At 34.8% G+C, this 13967-nt stretch overlaps 1 protein-coding gene across 14 annotated transcripts in view; it reads left to right on the forward strand.

The window, feature by feature from the left end:
* CSPP1 (centrosome and spindle pole associated protein 1) overlaps positions 1–13967 on the forward strand; it is a 154839-nt gene that overhangs the window by 44836 nt on the left and 96036 nt on the right. For 7 of the 14 annotated variants that reach the window (XR_007148498.1, XR_007148497.1, XM_047841944.1 and 4 more), the window contains exons 4-8: positions 415–518; positions 1238–1261; positions 5585–5665; positions 6994–7095; positions 8018–8457. Coding sequence is in view for 12 of the 14 variants with exons in the window: in XM_047841944.1 (XP_047697900.1) it covers positions 415–518; positions 1238–1261; positions 5585–5665; positions 6994–7095; positions 8018–8457 (751 nt within the window). In the remaining 2 variants the exon portion in view is untranslated. The remainder of the gene's footprint in view (positions 1–414; positions 519–1237; positions 1262–5584; positions 5666–6993; positions 7096–8017; positions 8458–13967) is intronic. The other 7 variants (XM_047841945.1, XM_047841940.1, XM_047841948.1 and 4 more) reach the window with 2 other exon arrangements.

Raw genomic sequence — 13967 nt, forward strand, 5'->3', positions numbered from 1 at the left:
ACCTACTGAAATATTTTATTTTATTTAAAAAAAAAATTTTTTTTTCAACGTTTTTTATTTATTTTTGGGACAGAGCGAGACAGAGCATGAACGGGGGAGGGGCAGAGAGAGAGGGAGACACAGAATCGGAAACAGGCTCCAGGCTCTGAGCCATCAGCCCAGAGCCTGATGCGGGGCTCAAACTCACGGACCGTGAGATCGTGACCTGGCTGAAGTCGGACGCTTAACCGACTGCGCCACCCAGGCGCCCCTGACCTACTGAAATATTTTAAATAAACAATTCATTATCCTGATCCTGGTCTCAGAATCAGTATGACTGTGTTCTTACCTACTGTGCTCTGGTGACAGCATATTGTATTGAAACTGACATTGGTTTGAAAATGAGCTATGTTACTTAAGTTGTTCTCTTTCTAGGAATTGATTATGGATTAAGTTTACCACTTGGGGAAGATTATGAACGGAAGAAACATAAACTAAAAGAAGAATTGAGGCAAGATTACAGACGCTACCTTACTCAGGTAATAAATATTAATTTATGCTTCAGATCTTATGCTTCAGAATTCTTCCCCTAAATTATTTTCCTAAGGTTTTAGTCATATGTGTTAATTTTTAGGTTTTCAGTGGTATCTAGCAGTAGGATATTATAGTGAAAGTTAAGTGACATGTATGACATTGGTAGAAAAAAAATGGTGCTGAGAACTAGTACCATTGACTCTTGACCTTTGGAACAGGGTAGTGGGCTTTAATTTTAAATCTGATGGTAAGTTCTGGTTGTTCATGTTTTCTGTAGAGTTATCATGGTTTAAAATAGCCCAATTATGATTCCGAACTCCTCTACTCCCTCCAAACATGTATTAAAATGACACATGGGGTTCTAGTTGCTAATTATTTTCCTGTCAGCTAAGCTTATAAAAACTTCATTTAATATATTTATTTAACCTCCCAAGTCTTTGCTTTATGATTTAATATATTTACTTAGCAGAACCCTTGTTTTAAGTATATTTGGTTAAATTATGTAATTTCTAAGCTAAAGATTTCTTGTAGTTTTCAAATGCAATTTATTTTTGAAGTTATCAAATTATTTTAAACAATCATGATGTTTCTAGTCATCTCAAGATACTCTATAGTTTTTTCATACTTTGTAATGTTTGTTCTAAATGTTTAAGTGGTTTCTTATTTATTCTGATGTGCACATGGAGAGAAAGAACTTTGAATACTTTGTTTCCCTTGACTTTAGGGTATTACACAAGCGAAAAGAAAGGTAGGGTTGCCTGCAAAACGTTTTCCTTTCATTTTTCGTTTCTTCTCTTTTCTTTTTTTAGATCTAGTAGCTTGCAGTTATTTTCATTTTATGATGTTGCTCTCAAACTATTAAGAAAAATAACTTCATTTGTGATTTTGACTTTTTGAATGGTAACATTTTGTATCCTTTTACCAATGTCAGTCTGTACATTATAATTTTCCATTAATACAATCAGGCACTATTCCTTTTGATTCCTGCTTTGCATTTATTTTTATTGCTTTCTTATACATCTTTTAGAAATATTCTATGGCCCATTTGTTTTCAGCATGCCAATTTTTTTCTTCTAATTTTGTTAATCACATTAAAATTAATAATACTCAGGATATTCTAAGGTGTTTTTAAAGTGTGTTGTCAGGATTTGGATTACTCAATATTTTTGCACCCAAACGCATGGACTGCATTTGTAAATTTATACTGGAAAACAAAAACACTATAGTTTTACAGAACTTTCAAAAAGTATCTCATGCATCCATCATCATTCACCCAACAGTTTTTAAGCACTTATGAAGACGAATTTGTCTTCAAGGGGTCTTAAGAGTCTGGTTGTAGAGATGACATCATACAGGTCAGAAACTGACACCTAATAAGGATATAATGATTAGGAGAGACTCCAAGGTGTTATTTTGTAAGACAAGATAGGTAGAATTTGGATACACTAGAGGGTGAATCAAGGAGAGGATGTTTTCCAGATGGAGAATATAGAATAAAGAAGGACTTGGAAGGGAGGCTTTAGCTTTGTATGAATGAGGCATATTGGGTTTACCAGCCTGGGTTGGTTAGACTAGATTATTTTTGAGAGTAGTAAAAAATAATGATGTAGACAGATAGGAAAGCATCAGATTAGGTTTTTTTAAAGGAATTTTATTTGCGTGTGTATGTATGTATGTATGTATGTATTTTTTAAGTAGGCTCTATGCCCAACATGGAGCTTGAACTCAGGATCCTGAGATCAAGAGTTGCATGCTCTACTGACTAAGCCAGCCAGGTACCTCAGATTAGGTTATTAATTTCATATGTGTGAAACACTATACCTCCTTAAGCAGCCTGTGAAGAGCTCAATAACTATTTTAGGACTGTTAGTTCTGCATATTAGAGATTCTTAGTGTTTATTTTAAATTACTGCTACAGATTTTTAACTCTTCTTTTCCCGCTAATTTTCAGTCTGTTCATGCTCCTTTCCACAATGATCCTGTTTCTTACCAATTTAAATACTTCATTGTCGGGGCGCCTGGGTGGCGCAGTCAGTTAAGCCTCCGACTTCAGCCAGGTCACTATCTCGCGGTCCGTGAGTTCGAGCCCCGCGTCAGGCTCTGGGCTGATGGCTCAGAGCCTGGAGGCTGTTTCCGATTCTGTGTCTCCCTCTCTCTCTGCCCCTCCCCCATTCATGCTCTGTCTCTCTCTGTCCCAAAAATAAATAAACATTGAAAAAAAAATTAAAAAAAAAAATAAATACTTCATTGTCTCCTCACTGAGCTTCTGGATAAAAATGCATATTCCTTAGCATGGCATTTGAAGTCTTTTGTGTTCCAGGCTGCCTCCCTGGCCTCGTACTCAGTTTTGTCCCCTCTCCCAGCACTCCTTTGTTAGGTGAGGTTTTCCTCTGGTATCTACCATTTTCACTTATCTACTTCATAGATAGAAGATTTTAAAAAAGAATGATGGTAGGAGGCATAGGAAGAAATTGCCTTTATGAAGGAGAGAAAGAATCAAGAAAGAAAAAGAATCAGGGAGTACAAATCTTTAAATTCAAATGGATATGAAGGAGTTTTGGTGTTGGAGTATCAAGAATGTGGTTACGATAGAGGAGCAGTAGTTTCTTAATATGCAAGAGACACATTTTGGTTGACATATGAGAAGGTGGACATGGAAAGGAAGGCAAGGGAAAAAGAAAATAACATAGGATTTGGGTAGGTGGCTGCCGTGGCTTCCTTGACCGCTAGAATATGTATTTTCCAAGTCTACTCTTTTTAGATATTTTTTTGTGGCTTCCAGACTTGGATTGTGTGGATAGTTAAATTACAAAAAATCAGATCTTTAAATTTTGCCAAGAAGAGCCATTAAAACAATTAATTACCATCTCTTTCTCAATTTTTAGAACAAAAGACACTTGGTCATCTAACATTGCAGGGAGAATATATTCTCAGGAGAATAATTTTTATATTGAATTAATAAATGTGTATTTCCAGCCCAGACTTCTCTCCTGAACCTCACACTTACTCTATTTGGCTACCTATCTTAGAAATCTAATGGGTATCTTATGTTGAACATGTCCAAAAGAGAACTCTAGATTTCTATTCTTCCCTCTCCCATCCTTTAGAAGCCTGGAATGTTTGTAGCCTGTTCTTTTAATTTTTTTGTCATAGTACTTATCATCTACTAACATACCATACTCTTCCTTATGTTTATTATTTCAATTTCCTTTGCTTGAGTGTAAGCTTTAGGAAGGCAGGGATCTTTGTTTTCCTCACTGATGCAACTCAGATGTTTCAAACAGTTTGGGACATAGGCTCTCAATATTGAATGAATGAGCGAATGACTAAAATTTAGACTTTTGAATAACTCACTATATTGTCCTTATTATGTTTTTCATTTTATTGAAAATTTCAAACATTATCCTGGGCCTTTATAGGGAGTGGGAATTGCCCAGTGAAGGAGTGAGGGTGCTGTGTCTTTGTCTTCCAAGGGTTGGAACTCTGAATGTGTTTTTTGCACATGTATAACTACAAAATGGCTAGGTTTATAGGGTACTTTTTATATAAGGGTTAAACTGATTCAGGGATTTAGTCAGGTATCCTATTGTTTTCCTTGACAAGTAAGTTTAGAGTTCTATACAACCAACTTTCATATTAGCTTTTGTAGCACAACTTATTTGTAAATTATTATTTGTAAATTCAGATTCAGTGAAACCTTTTTAATCGCTTAGTTTTATTAATCACTGTTCCCAAGTGTTTTAGATATAACTATATTATAGCAGTTGGTACATTAAATTGTAGTTATTTGTTTACATATTTGTTTCCCCAGCAACACTGTAAATTTCTTACATATAGGGAATATATTCTTATCTTTGTCTCCCTACCACCAAAAAAAATAACTTTTGTTTTAGGTAGTCAATAATTAATGAATAAGTAAAAGGCATGGAGCTACATAGGTTAACAAGTATTGATTGATTTAATCCTTATAAGCTAGTGATTTAGGTCCCTGTTTTACACACAAAAGAACTGAGGCAGAGAAGTTGAATAACTTCTAGATTGTGACTACAAAGTAGCAGTACCAGAAAGTTAGAGATCATATATATTTTTTTCTAATCCTTGTGATTGCTTTATAGCCTTCAAAGAGATTTTGCATTCTTTTTTAATGTTTATTTTTGAGAGAGACAGTGCGAGAGTGGGAGAGGAGCAGAAAGAGAGAGAGGGAGACACAGAATCTAAAGGAGGCTCCAGGCTCTGAGCTGTCAGCACAGAGCCCAACATGGGGCTTGAATGCACGGACCTCAAGATCATGACCTGAGCCACAGTTGGATGCTTAACCACCCAGGCACCCCGAGATTTTACATTTTTAATCCTCTTTGATCATTATGCCAGCTTTGGTAGATAGGCAGAGCAGTTACTATTCTCATTTTATGGTAGAAGCCTAGGTCAGGAAGGTTAGGTAACTTGCTCAGTGTGACAGAACCAAGTGTTGGGGCTAGTCCTGGAGCCTATGTCTTTTGACTCCTAACCTGATGGTCTTTTTACTACACTGCATTGTCTAAATGTTTAATGATCAAGGATGGAGGTACACATAAGGAAACAGTGTTCGTAGTTTATATCTTCTGGCATTTGAGTGGATATCCACTCATAAATTATTACAGGAAAATTAGTAAACAAACATGATTGCAGTGTGCACACGGATCTTGGTGAGCAAGTTTAAATTGGCCTTAAGAACAAAAGGACAGTAGGACACTGAGGATGAAGAATATGTGTTTAGATGAGGAATATAAATTGAAAAAGAGTTTCCTTTTTTCCCATGCTTTTGAATCATCTGGAATATACATATATGTATGTAGCAAGTGAAAATTAAGACCTGATTCTCTTCTTCAGGGAGTTGTTGATTGGAAGAAAATTCTGTTTCCTAATTACTTTTGTTATGAACTCTGTAGAATTGTACTTTGTGTCTTCATCTCCATTTCCTTCTTTTGCTCTGCATAAGTAATCACTTAGAAAATAGAACATAAGACACATTTATGGAACATTTTATAAAGGCAATTAGATAATATATATTTTTTAATGTGTATGTATACAGAAAAATTTTCTGTCCACGAGTGAAACAGATCCATCTACTCTGGGAGTTTCTCTTCCTATTGGTGAGAGGTTATCTGCTAAGGTAGGTGAATAGGAGTAGTTATTGTGAGTAATAGTTTTATGAGGCATCAAGATAATTAAAGAACATACTCCTGACTTAAATCCAAGGAGAAGATTATATCATTTCCCATACTTGAATATATGCCTTTTAAAAAAGTCTGCGGAGTCTCTGTGCTGTTTTTTAAAAAACTTTTGAACGTAACATTTATAACAATGTAAGATATCTTTAATCTGTGAATTAATTGAGTATATAGAATATATATTTTTCAGCATTGGTTTTGAGCTTTAAGTTCATTTCATGTGTCACAGTTATCAGTGAGATGAGTAGATGAGAGTATACTGAGCTTTTATGTAGGGTGAGGTCTGGGGCTATTTGAATGTATTGCTATCACTGTACAAATAATATGTCCATACTCTTTAGAGATGGACTGATAAAGCACTGCAAAGCTAGGTGAGCGATACAACATAGTACATAAGACAAATGGGCAGTAGTAAGCTTCAAAAGATGAACTAGTTAAATCTTTAACTCTTTTTTAGATTGTGCTGTTTCAATGACAGTGGAAGTATTAAGGCTTAAGAACATTTCCTGTATTTCAACAAAACATTTACCTTATAATATATTAGTGTCTGTGATAATTTTACCTTCTTATGTTTAAAATACAACAAGCAACTTCTTTATACTTGGGAAAGAAATGGTTAGCAGCAGGTGTTTTGGCTGTAGGGTGGAGGAATAGAGGCAGGAGATATCCCTGAGAAGGAAAGAAGGAAGGTAACCTGGTCAAATCTCCTTGGAAACATGCTGACAACTCTTCTGGCAAACACACTCATGTATTTACTAGTGGGATGGTTTTATTTAGGAATGCCTTTCGCAGAGTACACCTGGATTTTCTAAGATTGCTGTTGGTAAACAAACCTAGAATCCCATGGATTTATGGGGCATGGCTTTTTTGAAAATGTTAACTAAGTGATGTAACTTATAAAATGTATAAAATGGAGATGTTTCACAACCAAAGCACCTCCCTTCTATTAATGACTTCTTGTGTTAACCTGGACCTAAGTGTGTAGTAATAGTAATGCATATTTTAATTTTTTTAAAATAGTAATGCATATTTTAATTTTTTAAAAATAGTAATGCATATTTTAATGTGACAAGAAAGGATGTGGGGAATTGCATTGGTGGTCTCAGACCTTTTCCTGCCCCTCTTGTGCCTTGCAACTATTTCTATCCTTGAAATTATTAGCAGTGCTTGATTCTGGCTAATATCTTATGTTGTATGTGTTTGATTGGACATAAAGGTACTTTTTTCTGAAGTTGGAATTTTAACATTACCTTTTGGTTTTTATTTTAAGGAAAGATTGAAACTTGAACGCAACAAAGAATATAATCAGTTTCTCAGGGGTAAGGAAGAATCCACTGAAAAGTTCAGACAGGTAGAAAAGAGTAGTACTGAGGTAGGTTTTCCTTTTAAAGTAAATCTTTAACACCAAAAGTTGAATATTTTGTACTTAATTGATAATATTTTTGTATGTTAAACATTTCACTTGGTTTTAATGTAAATATTTTAAAGAGTAAACCAAATTGAACTAAACTCAGGACAATATTTAGTTTTATAAATGGTTTTATCATATGTTGAAGAACTTACCCTATTTTTTAACTTTATTGGGGAGGTATAATTTTAGAGATTGACTTTAAGTGATTTTTAGTTTTTAATTTTAAGTGATTTTTAGAACATTGACAATTTCTAGCTATATATATATTTTTCCACATTTAAAAATGGTTGATGTTACGGGTGCCTGGGTGGCTCAGTTGGTTAAGCGTCCAACGGGCTCAGGTTATGATCTCGCGGTTTGTGGATCTGGGCCACACGTCGGGCTCTGTGCTGACAGCTCGGAGCCTGGAGCCTGCTTCAGATTCTGTGTCTCGCTCCCTCTCTGCCCCTCCCCTGCTCACGCTGTCTCTCTCTGTCTCAAAAATAAATAAAACATTAAAAAAAAATGGTTGATGTTTTTGGGGCCCCAAAACTGAGCACTTTCTATATTCTTTGTGTTAAGAATTTAATTTGAAATAATTGGAAGCAATTTTACCTGCCAAAGTATGCTTTAATATTTCCTGGGATGGGAATTTGCATTTAGTTTATCCTCTCTTTTTGTACCCATTTACTTATATCACTGTTGATTGTTTATTTGATATTTATTATGTTTTGAAGGATAGCATTTCCATGAAGGTTTTTTTTTTTTTTTATAAAGATATTTCTTTGGGTGATTAACCCTTGAAGTTGAGATTGTAAGTAGACTCAGCGTCATTTGAGGGTTTAATTACCTTTTAAAAAATAGAATTGTATTAAGATCTGTTTCTTGTTTTCTATTTGACTAGCACAAGAATCAAAGAAATAAAAAACCTATTAGTCAGGTTAAGCCTGATTTACCTTCACAAATACAGACATCTTGTGAAAATTCAGAGGGTCCTACAAGAAATGTCTTAACTCCTTCGGAGGCATATGAAGAGCTTCTAAACCAAAGAAGACTAGAGGAGAACAGATACCGACAACTAGATGATGAAATTGAATTAAGGAATAGAAGAATCATTAAAAAAACTAATGAAGAAGTGGGCATTTCCGATAAAAAACATCAAAGGTTTGCCAGCAAGGCTGACATTCCAGAGAGAAGATTTAGCAAGTTTAATGATTATCGTGTTTTTGATAGACACTATTATAGACCAGATCAAGATCCTGAAGTAAGTGAAGAAATGGACGAGAGGTTTAGATATGAAAGTGATTTTGATAGAAGACTTTTGAGAGTGTATACAAATGACAGGTATTTACAACTTTATTTTTATTTTCTTTGTTTAATATTAATGTTATTTTTTATCATTATGCTAGGGAGAAGGAGTTTCATTTGATTTGCATATTTGATTAATTATAAGATGCTGTCAATTCTGGTTATCCCATTCTTTTTTATGTGCCACTGAAGGAACAAATACAATTCCTGAAACGGCAAGAAAGGGACCCTGTAATAAAGCTGTGACACTGAAAGGCTACAACTTTTATGTAAAATTAGATGGAAAATAAACTTTTTCACAGAAGGGGACAGAAAGGAATCTTCCATGTCTCAACCTTGGCACTGAACAGAGGGTGTACAAAAAAAAACTTGCCTGAGATTTTGAACTGTAAGCCAGTACTAATTGAGGTTTGCAGTCTGAATTCATGTTGCTACTATTGTCTGAAAAACCTTGAGGCAAGAATTCAGTGTGGTCTCAGATTCATAATGCCCCTAGGTGACTGACAGGGGAAGAACTCTTCTTTGCCATAACTTGACTTAAAACCAGGTTGATGGCAATCCCAGATTCACATGTTAAAATGTGGATAAAAAGGACATTTTAAAATAGATGAAATACAGCTTATTCCTTTAATTTTCCTATGCTCCTAAGTACTTCTATCAGTATATTTCATTGTTTGTAAGTCACTTATTAAACATTTACTTAAGTAAAATGATACCAGGTTTTTACTATCAGATTTTCAGGTGCTTTTCAGTTTTTTTGATGATTGTTTTTGGGACACTATTTGTAATTTCTTAACTGCTACACTGGGGTTTTATTTTATTAAGTCAATTACCTTAATACTTACAATTTGCTATATTTTAATGAACTTTTGATTTGGAGATAGAAATATGGCAGGGTTCCATATTTGTCAGTGACTTGTTAACTTGCAAGTGTTAAATCTAAATTTTCACGAGTTTATGAGACCTGTTTCATTAGTCCAAATAGATTACTTTTTAAATATTTTAGAAAATTTCTGAGATCTATTGCTGTACATTTAGTATTCTAAATATTAGTTAATCCTAACTAAATGTTAATATTCTAAATATTAACAGAACCTTTACAGTTTGTTCTCTTCTACTTCTTATTCTGTAGCTGTTACCTCCTGCTCGCCCAGTCTTTTTAATTAATATTCACCCTGATTTAAGTGATATTAATGAAAGATTAGAATTTTGCAGTGCTACTTGTCATTATCTCTGATTTGAATTGTTTGTGCTTCAGAAAATACTCCAAATCCTATAATGTTTTATATTTAAAAATGTTTATAACTGAAGGTGGTCAGAGGCTGCCTAAACTAAAAGAGGTCTCAAATAGGGAAGTGCAGGTAATCTTGGGCTCTTGGTTCTGCCTTCTTTGTACATGAGAAAATTTTTTTCCTTATGGTGTCTGTTTATCTTTAAAGTATAATGTAATGCTATCTTTTGAGTTTGGAATTGCAAGAAACTTATGATGATTGCTTTTAAAAAATATTTTGATATTTTTTTTGTAATTATATCCTGTGATAATTGTAAACTTGAACAAATTAATTTCAGCCTAATTTTTTGAGAACTAGCTTATTTTCTTATGTATCCTATAAATGAAGTGAACTCTTTCTATATAACCTTCCCAGGTAGCATTTTAAGAATAGATTAAACATGAGGATCAGTGAGTATAATTCCTGGTGTACATTTTAAAATGTTTAAAAGTATTTCTTCAAATTTAAATCATTATTATATGTTACTGCACTTTGTTAATGCATAAACTTACATCTCCAGATGTAGGTTTTTCACATATGTCTCTAAGACATTTGAAGTTAAAATTTAGTTTCTGTATTTCAGATTTGTAGATTCCTTAATTCCCACAGAAAGTTTATATCATTCAATAGTTTTTATTTAGCAGGCAGAGTGGTTGGTAGGAAAAATGACTCTATTTATTAGTGAAGTTTTTTGAGACTAAAGAAATGTATAAGTATATGTGGCTTCTTGCTCTAACCATTTATTCTTTTTTTAAAAAAATTAAGTATTGTTGATACGCAGTTGATTTCACATGCACATATAGGGCTTCATCAGTTTTACACAATATGCAGTGCTCACCGCATTGTGTGTAGTTACTGTCTGTCACCATACAACATTATTACAATATTGTTGACTATATTCCCTATGCTGTAGTTTTCATTGCTATGATTTATTTAATTCATAACTACCAAGTTTGTATCTCTTAATCCCTGTCACCTATTCAGCCCTTTCCCTGTGTGCCCCCACCCTCTGGCAATAAGATTATTGTGTTTATGAGTCTTTTTCTGTTTTTTGTTATTTGTTCATTCGTTTTGTGTTTTAGATTCCACATATGAGTAAAAGCATATGGTATTTTTCTTTTTCTAACTTATTTCACTTAGCATAATACTCTCTAGGTCCATTCATGTTGCAGACAGCAAGAGCTCATTCTTTTTTTTTTTTTTTTTGTATTTTTTTTTATTTTTATTTATTTATTTTTTTAATATGAAATTTATTGATAAATTGGTTTCCATACAACACCCAGTGCTCATCCCAAAAGGTGCCATCCTCAATACCCATCACCCACCCTCTCCTCCCTCCCACCCCCCATCAACCCTCAGTTTGTTCTCAGTTTTTAACAGTCTCTTATGCTTTGGCTCTCTCCCACTCTAACCTCTTTTTTTTTTTTTTTTCCTTCCCCTCCCCCATGGGTTCCTGTCAAGTTTCTCAGGATCCACATAAGAGTGAAACTATATGGTATCTGTCTTTCTCTGTATGGCTTATTTCACTTAGCATCACACTCTCCAGTTCCATCCACGTTGCTACAAAAGGCCATATTTCATTTTTTCTCATTGCCACGTAGAATTCCATTGTGTATATAAACCACAATTTCTTTATCCATTCATCAGTTGATGGACATTTAGGCTCTTTCCATAATTTGGCTATTGTTGAGAGTGCTGCTATGAACATTGGGGTACAAGTGGCCCTATGCATCAGTACTCCTGTATCCCTTGAATAAATTCCTAGCAGTGCTATTGCTGGGTCATAGGGTAGGTCTATTTTTAATTTTCTGAGGAACCTCCACACTGCTTTCCAGAGCGGCTGCACCAATTTGCATTCCCACCAACAGTGCAAGAGGGTTCCCGTTTCTCCACATCCTCTCCAGCATGTAGTCTCCTGATTTGTTCATTTTGGCCACTCTGACTGGCGTGAGGTGATACCTGAGTGTGGTTTTGATTTGTATTTCCCTGATAAGGAGCGACGCTGAACATCTTTTCATGTGCCTGTTGGCCATCCGGATGTCTTCTTTAGAGAAGTGTCTATTCATGTTTTCTGCCCATTTGTTCACTGGGTTATTTGTTTTTCGGGTGTGGAGTTTGGTGAGCTCTTTATAGATTTTGGATACTAGCCCTTTGTCCGATATGTCATTTGCAAATATCTTTTCCCATTCCGTTGGTTGCCTTTTAGTTTTGTTGGTTGCTCCTTTGCTGTGCAGAAGCTTTTTATCTTCATAAGGTCCCAGTAATTCACTTTTGCTTTTAATTCCCTTGCCTTTGGGGATGTGTCGAGTAAGAGATTGCTATGGCTGAGGTCAGAGAGGTCTTTTCCTGCTTTCTCCTCTAAGGTTTTGATGGTTTCCTGTCTCACATTCAGGTCCTTTATCCATTTTGAGTTTATTTTTGTGAATGGTGCGAGAAAGTGGTCTAGTTTCAACCTTCTGCATGTTGCTGTCCAGTTCTCCCAGCACCATTTGTTAAAGAGGCTGTCTTTTTTCCATTGGATGTTCTTTCCTGCTTTGTCAAAGATGAGTTGGCCATACGTTTGTGGGTCTAGTTCTGGAGTTTCTATTCTATTCCATTGGTCTATGTGTCTGTTTTTGTGCCAAAGAGCTCATTCTTTTTTTTGCTGGCATTCCATTCTATATATATACACCATATGTTCTTTATCCATTCATCTATGGATGGACACTTGGGTTGTTTTCATAACCTGGCTATTGTAAATAATGTTGCAATAAACATTGGCATGCAGGTATGTTTTCAAATTAGTGTTTTCATTTTCTTTGGTTAAATACCCAGTAGTGGACTTACTGGATCATATGGTGTATCTATTTATGATTTTTGGGCAATCTCCATACTGTTATCCATAGTGGCTGCACCAGTTTATAGTTCCACCAACAGTGCATGAGGGTTCCCTTTTCTCCAAATCCTCATTAGCACTTATGATTTCTTGTCTTTTTGATACTAGCCATTCTCATTGATACGAGGTGATATCTTATTGTGGTTTTCATTTGCATTTCCCTGATGGCTAGTGATGTTGAGCATCTTTTTGTGTGTCTTTTGGCCATTTGTATGTCTCTTTGGAAAAATGACTACTCAGATCCTCTGCTTGTTTTCTAATTGGATTATTTGCTTTTTGGTTTGAGTTGTATGAGTTCTTTATATGTTCTGGAAATTAACCCCTTAACGGATGAATCATTTGAAGATATCTCCAGTGGGTTGCTTTTTGTTTTGTTGATAGTTTCCTTTTTGTACAAAAACATTTTATTTTGGTGTAGTCCTGATAGTTCACTTTTGCTTTTGTTTCCGTTGCCTCAGGAGACATATCCATAAATATGTTGTTAAGGTTGATGTCCAAGAGACTGTTATCTGTATTTTCTCTTAGAAGCTTTATGGTTTCAGGTGTCATGTTTAGGTCTTCAATCCATTTTTAGTTCATTTTTGTGTATGGTATAAGAAAGTGGTTCAGTTTTTTTTTTTTTTTTTTTTTTTTTTTACATGTAGCTGTTCAGTTTTCCCAGCACCCTTTTGTTGAAGAAACTGTCTTTTCCCCATTGTAGATTCTTGTAATTGACTGTATAAGTGTCGGTATTTTTCTGGGGTCTGTATTCAGTTCCATTGATCTATATGTCTGTTTTTATGCCAGTACCCTACTGTTTTGATTATTATAGCTTTGTAGTACTGTTTTCAAATTTGGATTGTGATGCTTCCACCTTTGTTCTTTTTTCTCAAGATTGCTTCAGCTATTAAGGGTATTTTGTAGTTCAGTACAAATTTTAGGATTATTTGTTTCTTCTGTGAAAAATGCTGTTGGTATTTTGATAGGGATTGCATTGAATCTGTAGAATGCTGTAGGCAGTAGGGACATTTTTAATAATATTTTTGCCAGTCCATGAACATAGAATATCTTTCCATTTGTTTGTGTCATCTTCATTTTCTGTCATCAGAGTCTTATAATTTTCATGCATAGGCTTTTCACCTCCTTGGTTAAATTTATTCCTAGGTTTTTTGTTTGTTGGTTGGTTGGTTGCAATTGTAAGTGGGATGAATTTTTTTTCTTTCTGCATCTTCATTGATTAGTGTATAGAAGTGCAGCAGTTTCTGTATATTAATTTTCTATCCTGCAACATTACCAAATTCATTCTTTTAATGTTTATTTATTTTGAGAGAGAGATTGAGCACAAGCAGGGGAAGGGCAGAGAGAGGGAGAGAGACAATCCCAAGCAGGCTCTGCACTGTCATTGTAGAGCCTGACACAGG

The sequence above is a fragment of the Prionailurus viverrinus genome, chromosome F2, assembly GCF_022837055.1.
Source record: "Prionailurus viverrinus isolate Anna chromosome F2, UM_Priviv_1.0, whole genome shotgun sequence".
Classification (NCBI taxonomy): domain Eukaryota; kingdom Metazoa; phylum Chordata; class Mammalia; order Carnivora; family Felidae; genus Prionailurus; species Prionailurus viverrinus.